The 19,050-nt window shown below is 39.6% G+C and overlaps 1 protein-coding gene across 1 annotated transcript in view; it reads left to right on the plus strand.

Moving 5' to 3' along the window:
- Positions 1 to 14,232, plus strand: part of hs2st1b (heparan sulfate 2-O-sulfotransferase 1b) — a 94,051-nt gene extending 79,819 nt beyond the window's left edge. The window contains exons 3-7 of the mRNA XM_036570424.1: positions 5,503 to 5,588; positions 7,529 to 7,667; positions 8,429 to 8,526; positions 10,370 to 10,527; positions 12,393 to 14,232. Coding sequence (XP_036426317.1) covers positions 5,503 to 5,588; positions 7,529 to 7,667; positions 8,429 to 8,526; positions 10,370 to 10,527; positions 12,393 to 12,619 — 708 coding nt within the window. The 3' untranslated portion in view covers positions 12,620 to 14,232. The remainder of the gene's footprint in view (positions 1 to 5,502; positions 5,589 to 7,528; positions 7,668 to 8,428; positions 8,527 to 10,369; positions 10,528 to 12,392) is intronic.
- Positions 14,233 to 19,050: the final 4,818 nt, after the last annotated feature.

The raw sequence follows: 19,050 nt of genomic DNA on the forward strand, positions 1-19,050 counted from the left end.
ACAGTATATTATTGTCAAAAAATCAGGATTAACGATTATATTGCCACCTGTGTGACCTGTAGGTGCATTCATGAGATCCTGCTGTTCTGGGTTTCCTTTCATTGATGCACACAAAGCTGCTTGAGCACTAATTGATCTACCTTGTGGAGGTTATTCAGACTGCTAAGTGAGATACATATCAAGCCATGTCCATTAAGTGCTTCAGGAAGAAAAATAGACATTGTGCATCATAATGGCAGAAGCTGTCTGGAATTCAGCTACAGATAAGTGTACAAAAACAATTTTATATTTTTTTATTATATAATTACCTCAGCTTATTGGCTTATTAGTGCCCTCTAACAATTTGATGTTTTAACAGTCCTTGATCAATAACAATGATAGAGAATAAAACATTATGGGTTGGTTTTCTGGGCATGGATTAAGCCTAGTCTAGAACTAAATTGGAACGTCAATGTTAACCTACAATTGAAAAGCTTTTTTAGTCCAAGCTTGTGTTCAGTCTGAGGAACCAGCTCTACATGTATGATCCAGCATTATTTGCAAGCTGTTTAAAATGAAATCTAATCAGGTTTGACTCTCGCTAGTTCTGGCAGCCAAGAAGTGAATGAGTCGGCTCTCAAGTCTCTGAAGTGCGAGGCAGTCGAGTCGCAAGTGTTCAGTAGAGAATTTCAGTACTGTTATTATCTGCACCTGTGAGGTTCGACATGGATTTAAATAACAAGCCTTTCATCACAGAAAAACTTTCAGTCTGAAGGACAGAACTGAAGCACTACACACAGTGTCTATGGTGGTTTAACTGAATTGGCAGAGCAACTTGAAATGGTTGGTTAGTCTGTAAGTATATTGGCTAGCTAGCGTAGTTAATCCACCTAAAGTTTTAAAGGAATATGATTTGTAATTTACTAAAACTGTGGGTAGATTAGCTGACAACTAATGCTAATTTTCTTTAAACGCTCCATTTACTTTGTGTAGTGCTTTGTTCTGTCCATCAGACTGAATGCTTTCCTATAATGAAAGTCTTGTTATTTGAAGCCGCATTGAACCTGATGCTGCTGCGAGCTGTGAGGAGCACAGCATTATAGCAATTACTACTTTTCCTGATTTCTGCCTCCAGGCCGTGGTCGTGGTAACTAGAGGAGCTTTTCATTTTACTAGCTCCAGGGCTTTCATGTCACTCTGGGGGAAAATCCACAGTTTCCCTTTTCCAAAAGGATGAGCTGGACTGGAATGTCGGTGAAGCACTTGGTATTTATTGCAGATTACTTATAAAACAAAGAAAAACAAAAAAATACAAAACTAGAGTACAGATGAGAAAAAGTAAAAGAGAGCATTTTGCATTGCAGCTGTGACTACGGTCGCCAAAGTAATAACATAAAGTAATAACAAATTCACTACATTGCCCATAATGCAGTGCCCTCAAACCCCAGCACTGCACATTACTGTAGTAAAACTGTAGTAAAACTTTTCCTATGGCTTAAATTTCACAAGTCTTAAGTCTCAAATCTGAGTTGAGTCATGAGTAAGCTTGAGCTTGTGAGTAGAGAGGCAGGTCCGAGTCACTGACTCTAGTCCTCATCTCTGCTGTCATTTCGCTTTCCCAACTATTGGTTATGAGGACCACTGTTAAGATACTTCAGCTTATTGCTTGGGTTTACATACACTATATTGCCAAAAGTATTCGCTCGTCTGCCTTTACACACATAAGAACTTGAGTGACATCCCATTCTTAATCCATAGGGTTTAATATGATGTCGGCCCACCCTTTGGAGCTATAACAGCTTTAACCCTTCTGGGAAGGTTTTCCACAAGGCTTAGGTTTAACCTAAAGTGTGTGTTTATGGGAATTTTTGACCATTCTCCCAGAAGCGCATTTGTGAGGTCAGACACTGATATTGGAGGAGAAGGCCTGGCTCGCAGTCTCCGCTCTAATTCACCCCAAAGGTGTTCTGGGGTTGAGGTCAGGACTCAGGCCAGTCAAGTTCTTCCACACCAAACTCGCTCATCCATGTCTTTATGGACCTTACTTTGTGCACTGGTGCGCAGTCATGTTGGAACAGGAGGGGGCCATCCCCAAACTGTTCCCACAAAGTTGGGAGTATGAAATTGTCCAAAATCTCTTGGGCTTGGAAGCATTAAGAGTTCCTTTCACTGGAACTAAGGGGCCGAGCCCAACTCCTGAAAAACAACCCCACGGCCATGGAAACCCATTTCATGAAGCTCTCTATGCTATTCTTGAGCTAATCTGAAGGCCACATTAAGTTTGGAGGTCTGTAGCGATTGGCTCTGCAGAAAGTTGCCGACCTCTGCGCACTATGCGCCTCAGCATCCGCTGTCATTTTACGTGGCCTACCACTTCGTGGCTGAGTTGCTGTCGTTCCCAATCGCTTCCACTTTGTTATAATACCACTGACAGTTGACTGTGGAATATTTAGTAGCGAGGAAATTTCACGACTGGACTTGTTGCACAGGTGACATCCTGTCACGGTACCATGCTGGAATTCACTGAGCTCCTGAGAGCGACCCATTCTTTCACTAATGTTTGTAGAAGCAGTCTGCATGTCTAGGTGCTTGGTTTTATACACCTGTGGCCATGGAAGTGATTGGAACACCTGAATTCAATGATATGGATGGGTGAGTGAATACTTTTGGCAATATAGTGTACATACAATGGATACAAAGTCCAGAAGCACTGAAGTCTCAGTGACAATGCACATGGGCTCACTTGCTTATTTTTGTGCTTTATGCATTCCTGCGCACTGAGTTACAAAATAGGGCATCCATTTTTAAATGTGCTTAGACCTGATATTAATAAGAAACAAATGTCCAAATTTAGCATCGGTCCTGCTTCTCCAAAGGTGCTGATGTATCACTTTCACAAATACAGGAGAGTGGAGTTCTTCTTTAACTGTAACTTTCCAATAAAATAAAAGGTACATTTACTGATGAATACTGTGACTCACTCAAATGGAGTCATAAAATACAGTACATTCACCTGAATGCAGCATGTGTACCCCAAATATAGTCCATCAGCCAAAACATATTCAGTGTCTGAAATTTGCTTCTTTAGTTTTGCAATGTAGCTATGAGGCTAATGTAGTAATGGAAACTTATAGTCTATGGATTAACACTGTGCAAACTGCAAGTCTAAATTATCTCACTCTTTCCTTAAACTGCAATGAGCTGTTAACCCTTTAATGCCAAAAAATGCCATTTTATGTGCTTTTTGTGTTAATAACGCATTTTCTGAATGTTGTTAGTTTGTTTGTTTGGTATATAAAGAACATGACCTAAGAAAGCTAAAAAATTGTAATTATTCTGTGACACCAACTAGTTTTTGAACAAGAAAACACATGAACAGGAATACAAGTCAAACATCAGTCACAGTTTATTGGTAATTCGCATGAACAAAATGATGTTTACTGATCCCAAATGAATGAGCTTACATGCTGGGGGGAAAAAAACTGTGCGTTCAACAAGACAGGAGGCATATTGTATATTTTATATATAATGATAAACATGGTAGCACCCAGAAAGCTCTGTTTCTGCATGCTAAAAATGATAAAATGATTTTACTGTCAGCAAAAGTTAAGGGCTTGCAGCATAACACCTCTGGTGGGACATTTAAATCCCATCCTACCAGTCTTGTAGGGTATGTGTGGATAAGTAACTTCAAACAGACTTGCCTATGGATTATCTTACACTGTACTGACACTTATGTGGTATCTGACACTGTACTGTCATCTATAAAAATGGACAAAAGAAATGTTGTTCATACTTTTTTCAATTTTTTAAGCTAACAGTACATCATGCAGTGTCAGATAACACATAAGCAAGTCTATGTGAGATTACTTAAAAGCTGGACACAGTCTGGGCCAAGTGTGATGATTCAGGCATGCAGTTTGCACAATGTTAACTGGTGTACATGATTTTTCATTGCTTGTTAGCTGCATTAGCCTTGTAGCTTCCATGCAAAACTAAAGAAGCAAATCTCAGATGCCGAACTTGTCTTTGCTGATGTGCTACATTTGGGGCAAGGAAGTAAAACTGTGAAAATTTACCTTGTTTTATAGCAGGAGAGGAGAGGGAGGTGCAGTGAACCCTGTGTTTATGCCTTGCTCACTCTAACAATCTCCCTCATCTCTGGTTCTCCACCTGTTATTCATAATCCTCCATCAGTGCTGGTCCAGCCAGTGGTGGAGAGCTGTGTTTAACAAAGAGGGAAAGAAAGAGGGGAGCAGGAAAGGTGGCAGTTTGGTTAGAGGGGAATTGAAAGGCATCAGCAGTGGCAGGTTGCCGAGCTGATGGCAGCAGACAGATGCCATTTTCTGCTGCCCATTTAAAATCGTTTGTGAACATGGTGGGAAATGGTTTAACATGAAAAGCCTTGGTGGATTCTGCTCATGGATGAGCGAAGGGAAAAAAGTAATAGTGGAGCCATTATTGTTTTGTTTTGTTTTTTTCACTGCTGTCTTCAAATAGGCCTTTTTCACAGCTGTGTTCAAATCACCTGTATGCCGCCCAGGGTGGCGGCAGTGGCGGGCCAGAAAGTACCACAGGACACTGCCGTGTGTGTCCGCATGCGTGTCCTGTTTGTGTGTGTCTGTTTGTATCTGTGTGCGAGTGTGTTTGTGTCTGCTGGCATTTGTATTCGTGTCACTGACATCCCGTACATGGAGAATAAATGCCTCTGAGCGAGTGGAGGCAGGTGTTGTTTGTGCGGTTCTTTGCTCAGGTAATATCTGCTCCAGTGTCTCTCTGCCACACAAATGCAAACCTGCCTGTTTCTCCCTGAAGAGCGCTGCCAGAGGCCGGGGGCACAAGGTGTTCAGGAGTGGTGTCGTTGACAATAATGGTTCAGTGTGTTAGGTTTCTTTTAGAGACCTGTACAGACAACCTATCGCTTTGTCTTTATTACTGCAGCCAGAGTGGATGTTCTATATTCTGCTGCGCACGGCTGAGTGGGATATTATTGTGCAATTGTTAGATACAAAATAACTCCTAGACTCCAGCTGCACAACATGGACACTAGTATACTAGTATTGCAATCATATTGCTACATTGCAATGTCTTGTCAGCACATTAAAAATGCATTGGTGATTCAATAATGTGACATGAGTGAAGAAAGGCGTGTATTATTTTGACCAAAATAATGTACCTTTGCTGCATTGTATGAATACCTTGATTTACTAAAACACCCTTGGAAATGCTCATCTGTAGCTGTGCTTGGTCAAAATGCTCACATCACACAATAAAAGAATGATATAATTTGTTAGAGGGCTCACTTGTATATCACAGATGTCAATCTGGCCAATATCATGATGATTAATAATGTGTTGTGCAACACTATTATAAACGTTACTGGCAAGTCACTTGCTCACTGTGTCCTAAAAGACTGTAGTTTAACTGAACTGCTGTGAGGTCAGAGATTTACACTGCTGCTGTATTGTATATGGTTTTTGTGCGTATGCTATTTTTGTATCGACTTATTTGTGCATTTTCCAGGTGAGGTTTGTGAAGAATGTGACGACCTGGAAGGAGATGAAGCCAGGCTTTTACCATGGCCATGTAGCCTATCTGGACTTCTCCAAGTGAGTATCTACAGTTCCCACTACTGCTCTGTTACTTACATTATATGTCCAAAAATATCCAGACATCTTTACTAATTAGTGAGTTCAGCTACTTTAAGGTGCACCCACTGCTGACACAGGCGTTCACTTGCACATGCACAGCTTGTATAATCTCTATCGAAAAGCATTACGAATTGAATAGGATGCTCTGGAGCCGCTGCGCAAGAACCTAAGATCACCATTCCCAAATCAAATGGCAACTAGAGGAGTATAAAGCCCCCAGCGTTGTGTTGTAGAGCAGTGGAACTGTGTTCTCTGGAGTGATGGAACATCATCTAATACCTTTAGGATGAGTTGGAGTGGCGTTTGAGATCCAGAACTGAACATTCAACATCAGTAGCTGACCTCACTAAAGCTCTTGGGGCTGAATGCAACGAATTCCTCACACCAATGTTCCGACATCTAGAGCCTTCCCAGAAGAGTAGAGGCTGTTTCTGCAGCAAAGGGGGACAAACTCTATTAATACCTTTGAAGAAACATCAGATAAGCAAGTGTCTAGAAACTTTGACATATAGGACCAGTTTCGCAGGTCCAGATTAAGCCTAAGCATGGAGTTCAAAGGATTTCCACTGGTCATTTGCCATTAGCCCTGAAATTAAGTCCAAGATTAGGCATAATCCATGTCCGGGAAACTGGCCCATGGCATATTTTGTAGCATCACACAAAGAGGCAGAAAGACCTCTGTTCACTTAGTCATCATCAATCTGCAGCTGTTTTTGCATAGCATCAGTATGTCAAGCTATAAGAGCAGCACTGACATGGCAGCTCGCTGAAGAGATGAGCTTCGCTTTCAGGAGTGTTGCTGCCCTCTAGTGGTTGAGGAAGATGTTGCAAAAGATCTTTATTTGGCTTTCTGAAAATCTAGGGTGAGCCACCCAAATATCTGCAACACATTTTAAATTGAGCTTATCATTCCATTATGTATTGTGGGTGTACTTGCAGTCATATGCAAAAGTTTTGGCGCCCCTTTTCAAATGACATATTTTGTTGACATGTTAACACATCCTCTACAGCAGTGGTCACCAACCCTGGTCCTAAAGATCTACTTCCCTGCATAGTCTAATTCCAACCACACCTCGTCCAGCAAATTTACTTCTTTACAAGTGTTTACTTAGTTGAATCAGATGCATTGGCTTCAGGTAAAAGTAAGGGGCGTCATGTTAAGTACGGGTTGAAACTAAACCACAGCAAAGTAGTTCTCCAAGACCAGGGTTGGTGACCACTGCTCTACTGCTCTACAGAGAACAAAATTCTGCACATTTTAATGCACAATTACTGTTTATTTGCTGAATTTAACATATTGGGGAAAATAAATAAAACATAAAATTTGAGCTTTGCAAAAGTTATGCCACGTTTTATTTTTTCACTATGTTAAACTCAGCAAATAAATAGAAATTGTGCATTAAAATGTGCAAAAAGGAAGATGGATCAGTTATTTTCAGTTACAAAATCAACAAAACGTAATTTGACTGATGATGTTCGAAAGTTTCCATACAACTTTATATGTTACCCTTTGGTCAAATGCATTATGATAATTGTGATATTAATCTAACTAGCCTATTATGGATAATTGGGTGGTTCCTGACCTCTGACTAACGCTACCTTCAATATCAAAGCAAGTTCATTTTAATTAAAACAACTCGACAAATTTGCACCACATCATCTGCAGCTCAATAGAGGATGTGTTCCTGTTGGTTCCTCTAAGTGTTTCTTCCTCTTGCTCTTAGAGGTTTTGTCTTGCAATGTCTCTGTCAGTGACCCTCATCAGAGGGCTGGACCAGAGTACTGGCAAGCTACTTTGGAACTATGTGTGTTGAAAAAGCACTATATAATACAATTTGATTGCATTTTTTGCATTTGTGTGCATCTAATCCTGTCTGTAAATGTATTCTGTACTGCAGGTTCGGTGTGAGGGGGAAGCCCATCTATGTCAATGTGGTGCGGGACCCCATTGAGCGGCTGGTGTCTTACTACTACTTCCTGCGCTTCGGAGACGACTACAGGCCCGGCCTCAGAAGAAGAAAACAGGGAGACAAGAAGGTGAGATGCCCTGATTGTCTTTGAACTCTGACTTCTGCTTGAAGAAACAAGGTATGCATGTGATCCAGGAGAAATTATTCTGGTTAAAAAAGCAAGTCAGTTTTTAACCATGTGACCTCAATGATTCACTAATGTGTTTGTAATTTACATTGGAATGACTGTATTTAACAATATAAACACAATATGGAATGCGCTCAGTAACATTCAGGTCTGATTAAGGAAGAGAGGAAGTAGTGGCTGACAGTTTCATTCTGGTGCTTCACAGAATGGCTGCACTGGTATGTTCATTTCACAGTCTCAAACCATTGATATTCAGTCTGTGTGTATGAGGCTGTGATGAGGCTGTGATTAAGGCAGAGATAGAAGCTCAAAGTGGAAAAGAAGATTTGTTATTGGCCCCATTTGTATTAGGGCTGCATAATATACCATTTTTCATTGTTGCCATAATATCAGCCTTTGCAACACTGAAATTGCAGGAGGCTGCTATATGCAAATGACCCTCTGACCAATCACTGAATGTTTTTATTGTGCTGTGAGCATCATGACGAAAGCTCAGATGCCCCAGAGGAGTTTTGTGGGGATTTTAATGAATCAAGGAATTTATATGATCCAGTAATAGTGAATAATTTTGGTTATTAAAATGCTGGCCGATCTTAAACATTGTTACATCAAAGTATTTAATATATTGTAAGGTATTGCTGTTGCATTATTTAGCACTCTAATCACAAAGTGATGTGAGGTGTGTTTGTGTTGTGTTTCAGACTTTCGATGAATGTGTGTCGTCGGGGGGATCTGACTGCGCTCCTGAGAAACTCTGGCTGCAGATCCCATTTTTCTGCGGCCATTATTCAGAGTGCTGGTGGGTCATAGTAGCCATTCACCGTATACCTTATTAGATTTCACAGGAAGGTGAAGGGAAAGTGATGGAGTCACACTGCCTGGCAGAAGTTTGGAAACACCAAACTTTTTATATTTTTTAATATTATTTAGTACAATTTAGTTCCATTTGTCCATTTGCAACAACTGAATTTGCAATAGCAGGTTTAATTGGAGGAAAACAATATCACACATGAATATTTGTGACTGCGCTACCTTGGAAATAACACCAAAGCACACACGTTTTATCTACTTGTTGATTTTAGCACCCATCAGCGCTCATACCTTTCAGCTGTTTAAGCTACATTTGGACCAAAAGAGTTTCAAAATGTGCTTTTAACAACAGCTTGGAAAAGGAAAGTGTCAAATCACTATTTAGGCAAAAGCTGCTCTTCACACCAAGAAAGACACTTTCAAGAACATGAAGCTCAGTGTTGAAGCTAAAATGAACACGAAGTTTCAACAAGTAGCTGGTTTATTTCAAAGTATTTTTCCTTGCTTAATTGAAAAGGGAGCACATTAAGTTTTCAATGGAAGGAAAAGTGTCTCCAAATTAATGAAGGTCAGTGTGAGGGACTATATGTCCACGAGTTTGTAAGCACCTGCTCATCCAGCGTTTCTTCTAAAATCAAAGGTATTAATAGGGAGTTTGTTTCAGATTTGATTTAGGGATGTCAATTTTGGCAAATTCTTTTGACTGATAACTGCCCATTATTATTTGGCAAGTAATCATTAACCAACAAGCCTAAAATAAAGGAGGTGACCCACCAAATATCAGCTATAAAACCAAATTCCGAATCCAAAAACTGATTAGCTGAGCCACATTTGAAGCCATTGTAAAGTAGTTGATATATGCACACTAATGAGTGCACACTTCAACTGAATTCTGTATTAATGCACTCAATTCTTTGTATGGACTGTGGAATATAGTACTGATAGATGGGGCCAGGCATTCGCATGTATATTAAGTGGCCCAATATCATATTAAACATACCCAACAAGAACCTTGTTTTGGTTAAACTGTAATATGTTCATAATGAATATCAGCAAAAACTAAAAGGTTGACAAAATGACAGTGAAATGAAAGTTCAGCATTCTAAAGCTCTAAATTTACATGTAGCACTCATCCCTAGCCCCAGTTAAAATGAACATAAGTGCCATGATATGGCAGTGTACCCCAGTAGTTCTTGAAAGCTGATGCCATCCTCCATGTCTATTCAAAAAGGTTGGGTGTTTTTTGGAAATAAATAAAAAAAATAATATGATTTAAATTAAATGAATTGTTTTTTTTTAACCAATAGCGTTGATTGAACAGTTATTTGTTGGTTACCGGTTAGTCAGTGTATCATTTACATCTTTAATTTGATTGCATTCAGCCACAACAGTGTTAGTGAGGCCAGCTTCTGAAGTTGGGTTGTTAGTTCTGGATCACAAAGACCACTCCAACTCATCCCAGAGGTACTGGATGGAGCTCCATCAAACCAGAAAACACAGTTCCACTGCTCCACAACACAATGCTGGGGGGCTTTATACCCCTCTAGCTGATGCTTGGCATTGAGTATGGTGACCTAAAGTAGCTGAACTGACTATTTAGAAAAGGTGTGTGAATACTTCTGGACATTCAGTGTACTTCACCATGGTAAAAGAAGGGCCTATTGAGTATGCCTTCCCCATTTATTGATTCATACCACTAAATGTGTTTGGAATATATATTCAAACGTAATGTGCTAGTGAAAATACACTGTGACTCTGCACTGTACAGTGTGAGCTCATACAGTACAGTTTGATGATGTGTGATTAATGTTAAGTGGTGTTTTTGTGTGTAGGAACGTGGGCAGTCGCTGGGCTCTGGAGCAAGCTAAGTATAACCTGGTGAATGAGTATCTGCTGGTGGGTGTGACGGAGGAGCTGGAGGACTTTATCATGATGCTGGAGGCAGCGCTGCCAAGATTCTTCAGAGGAGCCACTGAACTCTACCGAACAGGTGCTGTGCAAATGGACCCGCACTCAGCCACTGCTTAGACACCATTCAGCCACACCGGTTTTACCTCTATAATGTTATGTGATGTCATACTTTTAAAACAAGTCACAAGCTGCACAGCTTTGTCCAATTATTTAAAACTGTAATTTGCATGGCATGTCTTCATGTACCCTATATGTCTTATGTGATCTACGGTTGTATGCATAAAAGGGTGCCCCTGGTCAAATGACATGTTTTGTTGATTTTCTAAGTGAAAATAAGTTAACACGTCCTCTACAGAGAACACATTTCCGTACACTTTAAAGCACAATTACTGTTTATATCCTGGATTTGACATACTGGTGAAAAAAATAAAACATAATGCCTGTGCAACATTTTGTATTTAATGTTTTATTTTTTACCAGTACGTTAATCTCAACAAAAAGTAGAAATTGTGCACTAAAACATGCAAAAAAGCTGTATTTAAGTGTGTTAAGTTAATTGTGTTAATTTAAAATCAACAGAACATATCATTTGACCAAGGGCATACAACTGTATATTCTTTGTATCTTAAGTGTTGTTTTGTTCTGCATCAAGAAAACTATTGTGTGTGTATGTATGTATGTGTTTGTGCGTATATGTATATACACACAACGATCAGGCATAACATTATGACCACCTCCTTGTTTCTACACTCATTGTCAGTTTTATCAGCTCCACTTACTATATAGGTGCACTTCTACAATTACAGTTCTACAATTACAGACTGTAGTCCATCTGTCTCTCTGCATACTTTGTTAGCCCCCTTTTACCCTGTTCTTCAGTGGTCAGGACCCCCATGGACCCTCACAGAGCAGGTACTATTTGGGTGGTATTTTGAGCTGTGACAGTAAGAGAACTGGCACATTTTCTCTTTAGCAACCCGTTCACCGTGCAGTTGTATGCCTGAAACAAATGTATCAGAATCAGAGTACTTGCTCAAACCAGGTCAAGGGGAACAGCACAGAGGTTTCTAAATTGCTGCATAACTCTATCATTATGATGTAAACAAAGTCATTCAGAATGGTTTGATGTGAAAGGGTTCATTTTAGAGAAATTTACTGACTCAGATTTCTTAACATTGGTGGTGATGGGAACCAGGGGTCATGATGTCTACAACACAAATATAGCCATTTTATTTACTATCGAAAAATTACAGGTGAATCTATGCATGTCTTCTGAATTTTATATGTAATATTGATAATGGCCAAATAGTGGTCTGAAAAATAAAGTTTTCTTTAGGCACTCTTTTTGGCTTAGAACACTGTGGAACCTTGCCACCAAAAAAATAAAAAGTAGGCCCAAACTTTCAGACCTCAGGCAGTGTATCTGTAAACATGTCATGTGATGTCTTTCTGTAAGGGAGCTTTTAAAGGCATTTAACTCCTTAGATGTCTGGTTCCTATCTCCACCACTGTGAACAGTTCCGACTTGGCAAATTTCTTTAGAACATTCTCTAGGGCATTTCACATCAAATAACTTTGGAAGACTTTACATTTTAATCATTTAATTATGCAGAACTTAAAAAAAAATCAGTGGAATTCCCCTTAAAGTCAGTGTTAAATACAATTTATTTATTATTATTATTTTTTTTAATGTTCTTAAACGTTCTATTAATCAACTCGTAACAAAACAAAGCACAGTAAAGTCTGCAAAAATTGATCTCTACAGGTTCAGGTTGGGTCCTGGGTAAGGGCTTTAATTTCAAGGCTGTGCAGACCTAATATTGCAGTCTGTCAGAGTGACTGCATTGAGAAGTGAACATTATAGAGCATTATAAAGCTTTTTTCTTTAAGTAAACAATGCACTGACAGTAAAATCAACATGAATCTGTGTGTTGTGTCTCACAGGTAAGAAGTCCCATCTGAGGAAGACGAGCGAGAAGAAGCCTCCCACTAAAGAGTCCATCACCAAGCTGCAGCAGTCGGACATATGGAAGATGGAGAACGAGTTTTATGAGTTCGCTCTGGAGCAGTTCCAGTTCGTCCGAGCTCACGGCGTCCGGGAAAAGGACGGAGAACTGTACGTGCTGGCTCAGAACTTCTTTTATGAGAAGATCTACCCAAAGGTGAACTGAAGTCGGCATTCACAAGGACAGCTGAGAGCACAGCTCCCTGAAGTGTGCTCTTTGCCCTTTGGCCTCTGTATTTTCTGTCTTACACACTGGGAAGAGAGGAGAATGACTCGAGGAGAACCTGCAGTGTGGGACTGTAAACGTGTAGAGGCCAGCTGTGCCGAGAGAAAAGCTCAATGATGTGTGAATAGAAGCCCGTTTAGAGCCTCTGGGGTGGTTGGTTTTGACCTGTTCTGTCTCAATATAGCAGCTGCCTACTGTATATACGAGATAGAGGGGTTTAAGATGTCCCCTGATTTAAGCTTGCATTGGGCCCTAAGGAGCACATTGACTCCCTACAGTGATGACTACAGGAACTCAGTTAGTTTTCTTTCTGACTTTGACAGCTGGGACAACTTTATCACACATTTAAATAAAGTTAACTGTTAAAATGACGTATTTCACAATTTCAAAACAACAGATAGGACACATTATGAGTTATAATTTTGAAAGGGAAGCAACAGGGTGAAAAAGGGGACTACTTTTTTGTACCAGAAAGCGGTGCATTAAAAGCACCTTTTCATTTTACTACAGTGTTGTTCTTGAGCGTTCTTAGCTTTTTTTCTTCTGCATTGTGCATATTTGTTTTCTTTTTTATGATAGGATGCCATGTACAGTGTTTACAGACTTTAGTAAAGAAAAAAACAAAGTATTATAGCTCAGATGAAAAATGGTCAAATAGAATTCAGATGTACATATTGTATTTACACAAACCTATTTTATGTAATCAGACCAAATGGTTATAAGGTGATCAAAATCGTAGAAGTTGACCGTTAGCATTAGCGTGTACAGACACTAAAGTTTGTATCTTTCAGTAAAAAAAGAAAACATTTCAGAAGTATTGCCTTTGGCATTCATATATTTGTAGGTTTTTTTTTTGTTGGTTTGTTTTTCATTATGGTTGTAAGGCGGAATATTCCACTGGACCACTAAGGTGAATATCATCCAATACAATCCAGTGAGATTCCTCTTAATGTAGGACACTGAGACACAACTGCCTTTACTCTTATGGCAAGGAGCTCATGGATACTAGGAGTGTAGGAGGAGATCTGCTGGACTACTGATAATGTTCATGCTAATGTGATTTTGGAAACCCAGGCCATGGATGGTGATTTTGTTGGCTCCTTCACTGAAAAATCTACCATTTCTCAGTGGTTTTGGATGGACTGTATTTGTCCCTTCTGTAAGCCTCTAAATGAGGACCCTGGAAAAGGAGATTGTGATGTCATTGACAGAATCTACTGGAATAGCCATCGGAATTCATCTGGAATCGTCTGTCTCCCTGTATGTGACATGCACACTCAACTCCACATCAGCTCCACACTCAATAGTGCCTTCATAGCCGAACATTCAACATTCGTTATCCAAATGGTGCAAAACGTCTGACTTTTCTAGTCTGTTTTTCAGCTGCCAGCTTTCTTTTCGGTTGTTATTGGTTATTGTCCCACTTGTTTTCTTGGTCCAAATGGTCTTTAATGCATTTCAAATAAATGTTGAAATGTCATTGATGTGATGTCTGTGAATATCTTTCTTATTTGCTTTTTGTACACTGCCCAAAACAACTCTAAACAACCACCAAGGTTGGGAAATTAATACTTAGACAAATTGACAAATGAAACTGAATGCATATTTTTGTCAATTTTCTACATCCTGTGAAGGTTAGAAGCCTAAGCATGCACTGTATATCTGTCTCTCCTGTAAACGTGTATGGTAAAATTACCCTTCTTTTGACATTCAGTACTACTCAGGTTAAACCAGAAAACTCTGGAGTACACAAAAGGATGAGTTAAGACATTTTTGCAAATTTTAATGAAATAAGAGAATTACTACATCACTTGCAGAGTTTAAATACAGCAAGCATGATGATTAGATTAAGTGAAATAAATCAAAAATATATATAATCTTTTACAGAAATTATCAAGCCTTCTCTGAAGACTTAGAAGGCCCTACGGGTACACCCACTGCATTTTTGCAGTTTGCTTCTTTAGTTTTACTCTGTGCATAACAAGGAATGAAAGCTTACAGCTCATCAGTTAGCACGGTGCTAGCTTGCAATTAAAGTGGTTACTAACACTGTATGATTGCACCAACCCTAGTAACGGTATATCATAGCGTTATCTGCACCAATACTGGCACTTAAACTCAGGTTCGATAGGTTAGTGATACCACAAAGCAATTTCTGAAGCACATGTACGCTACTGAGTGACACAGTAGATGGAACTTAACATGTCAGTGGTGTGGTTTAATAACCAGCAGTAAAAATGCTCATGGCAAAATCTGTAATGCCAGTATTTTGTGGGAAGGCAATGGTACTGGGAAATATACCAGTTGGAATTCTTCCTAAGGTATTTGTTTCACTAGTATGCCACAAATAAGCCAGATAACAATATACAAATGGTGTATTTTATTGCTCTGTTTAGTAAGTTACAGTCAGAGTTAATATTAGTCAAGGTTGTTATTGAGGGATCGAATGCTGGAGAGGTATTTGGCAGGAGCCACTGGTCTCTTGGGGTAATGATAGCCGTTAGGTATGGTTTAGCTTTTAGCATAGCCCCATCTGCAGTGCACCTCCATCGGTCAGCTGCATTACACAGTGTTGTGTTGTGATTGTATTAATGATTGCAGAGTCTGACGCCCGTTGATGTATGCGTGAGTGAATGAGACACGCATATGAGACAAATCATTTGAGAAATAGATGCATGAAAAAACACTTGGCACCATTTTTACTGAGCCAGTGAAGCTGCTGCATGATTTATGTGTACACACCACAGGTTTAGCTATAGAAGTACAAACAAAGATGACAGCCACTACTGTTTTTAGCTATGTGAAGTAGTCCTTGTCTGTTTAGATAACAGTATGTCATACAGTGTCAGAACCCAGAGAAGCAAATCTATTTGAGATTACTTAACAACTAGACGCAGTTTGAGGCTAAATGGTTGGGTTTAAGCTTTCATTGTTTGTTAGCTACTTTAGCCTCATAGTTAACGTAATAAGCAAACTTCTGACACAAATGTTAATTGAAAAAGGGAAATTGTGCAAATTAGATTTTTTGCCAAACTATCCTTTAAAGAGACAGATGCAAATAAATAAAGCAGGATGGTAAATCTTTCTAACAGGGCTGTGAGGTTTACTGTGGGTGGGACAAAGCGTTCGGCCTTGTATTCTAGACTGTGAGTGAAGGAGGAGTGGAGTGAAGGCAGAGTTGCTGCTCTGTTGCCTTGCTGGAGTTCACTGACGGTTATAAATTGTGTCGGATGACAGATGTCTGTTGGCTGATGCTGGCTGTAAATATAAGCTGACATTTTAAAGCCTCCTCAACTAAACAGCCATATTGTAACCATCGAGAAGTGGCCTTTCAGACTAATGGACAACACAGGGGACGAGAGAATGTCTAAGCCATGAGGAGACAGGTTCAAGACCTCAGTTTGTATGCTATATTTATTTATAAGACTATGATTCATTCTACTGGAAGCTGTAATGCTGTTTCAGATGAACAAGCCAGGTTAACACTCAAATATTTGAGTACTGATCTATGGTTAGTTTTTTGACTTTCAGATTAAAACAAATACAAGAGAGTGGCTGATCTTAGACCAGCATGCTGAGGCACTTCAAAACCGCCATATTTTCTCTTCACTATATTACATACTGAAGCATTTCCACCAGTTTTAAAGCAGCCATATCAAAAGGGTTTTGTGTGCTGTGCAAGTTTAAAAAAAATTTGATCTCTAGATATAGAGACAAAACAGATCATTTTGAATGCATCAAATTGTGATTATTACCAATATGAATATACGGGGGGCTCTAATAAACTTGCTGTCTGTAGGGAAAATAGACGATCAAATACAAATTCAGGCAAAGGTCATTGTTTATCCTGCATTAGCAGCCTCAGGGTGGTGTTGTTGCACATTGGTTTACCCAGTTGGTCCTTCATAGCCTAGCAACTGTGATATCTGAGATATCTCTGAAAAACATTAGAATATGCCACAGCATATGTTTAAATCTGAAAGTTTGCTCAGTTTTCCAAGATAATTGTGAAAAGAGTGAATTGTTACTCATTTCTCAAACTGAAGACAAAAGATCTCTATTAATGTGTGGAAAACAGCATTTCCCTATGAAGAGTTTGTGAACCAAACATTTTGTTGCCATTGAAGCTAGCATCAGCGCAGCTATGGCAAGTGAGATAACAGCTACCTGAAGCTAGGGTAGCCATCCAACATGGGACCCGCACAAATATCAGGGGGTATTTTGGACTCTGTTTACATTTGTCCTCCCATTTATGTTGAAGTGATAAGGAGTGTCGTTACTGCATTTATTGGAGTGGAAGACGTGAGGAAAATGATTAAACATTGTGCTGTTCCTTCTAGTCGGGAAAGAAATGGATCGTTACAACTTTCCAAAGGAGCAAGACAATAGAGAGAAGTTGCAATACATATTTTTGTCTGACTTCCATGAGTATTTTGAGTCCAAAAGGAACAGTTTGTTCCACATTTCAGTCCAGACTACTTTGGTATGGCATAATAAATGTCAGCCAAGCTGAAGAGAACAGAACATTGGTCTTAAAAGCCCAATAATAAAAAACAGCACATTTGAATTTCGTTCATGTAAACCTGTCAACTTAATCCTATTAGAAATCTTGAAGTGAGTGATGGAAAACCTGCCCCAGGTTAACCCTCTCACCACAGATGAGTCCAATTTGGGCTGCGATGATGCTGCATAGTGCACCAGAATTTTGTGAAACCTTGTGAGATTAAGACAGCTATGTTTCTAATACATAAAACCACACAAATATTATAAGCTGACTTCAAACGCAAGAAAAATGTTGAATGGCCTCTTTAAAAGTTCTTCTGTGGTTTTTAACTAAATGAGTTCAGGGTTCGGGGCACCTTATATTGTGCAGTATTCTCTATTTCCCAACAGAGACTGCATTTTCATATTTAATAGAAGAGGGCAAATGTCAAGGAGATGCACAAAAGCAAATCCAGTGTCAGAGACTGTAGCTCATGCTGGTTTAAAGGAGGGGAGGGTGAGAAGGCATGTCCCCTAAGACCAGCGCACTACACGGCACCAGAGACCACTGGGACGGCCTTGGAGCTGCAGCCAATCAGACACTCCAGGACGGTGGCCACAAGGAGAAAACGCCCGTCTCAGAAAATAGAACTCAGTTAACTTTTTTCCCTTTTTTTAGCTGCGGGCATATTGGAGCATTGTTTCATTAACCAGATGATTACAGGCTGATAATTACTACTCCTCGATTAAAACGAGCCTGCACCCTGTATTGATTGTGACTGATGAGCTTGAAGGTTAATTGGGAGCAGAAAATTCCACAGCATCAGCCTCATCATTCTGCTGTTTTCTGCTGCTGTTTGTATTTAGTTTCAGTGGCACTGCCAATAAAACAATTTTTTTATTATTATTTTTTAAAGAAAGCTTTGATTTCTTGCATTGATATTGCAGCAAGGCTCAAACAATGACATCTCACTTGGGAAGCTTTTAAACCTTCATGCTTCAGTAGATCATTGAATCTTTTTAAGGTCACAGAAATCTTAGAGCTTTGTTCTCTTACTTGCCTTTGTCCTACAAATCCATACCTTCTATGGCCTCATCCTACAGTATATTAAACGAATCAGATAACATATTCAGGTAAACATGTTCAAACCTGTCTTTTCACCCTTTGCTTGTGAGTAAATGTAATTGTTTTCCCACTTGCCCCAAATATATTCAATCAGTATGACCCCCTTGTGCAGCAATAACTGCAGCTAAACATTTCTGATAACTATTGATGAGTCCTGCACATTGGCTTAGCGGAGTTTTAGCCCATTTCACCGTACAAAACAGCTTCAACTCTGTTATGTTGGTAGGTTTCCTCCCATGAACTGCTTGCTTCAGGTCCTTCCACAACATTTCTTTAGGATTAACGTCAGGACTTTGCCTTTCCAAAACATTAACTTTATTCTTCTTTAACCATTCTTTGGTAGAACAACTTGTGTGCTTAGGGTTGTTGTCTTGCTGCATGACCCATGTTCTCTTGAGTTTCAGCTCACAGACATATGTCCTGATATTTTCCTTTAGAATTTGCTGGTATAATTCAGTTCATTGTTCCATCAATGATGGCAAGCCGTTCTAGCCCAGGTGCAACAAAACAGGCCCAAACCACGATACTACCACCACCATGTTTCACAGATGGGATAACATTTTATGCTGTAATGCTGTGTTTTCCTTTCTCCAAACATAACGCTTCTCCTTTAAACCAGAAAGATCTATTTTGGTCTCATCCATCCAGAAAACATTGTTCCTATAGCCTTCTGGCTTGTCCATGTGATATTTAACAAACTGCAAATGGGCTGCAATGTTCTTTTCGGAGAGCAATGGCTGACCCAACAACTAGCTTCATGCAA

Source organism: Colossoma macropomum, unplaced genomic scaffold, assembly GCF_904425465.1.
Source record: "Colossoma macropomum unplaced genomic scaffold, Colossoma_macropomum, whole genome shotgun sequence".
Classification (NCBI taxonomy): Eukaryota; Metazoa; Chordata; class Actinopteri; order Characiformes; family Serrasalmidae; genus Colossoma; species Colossoma macropomum.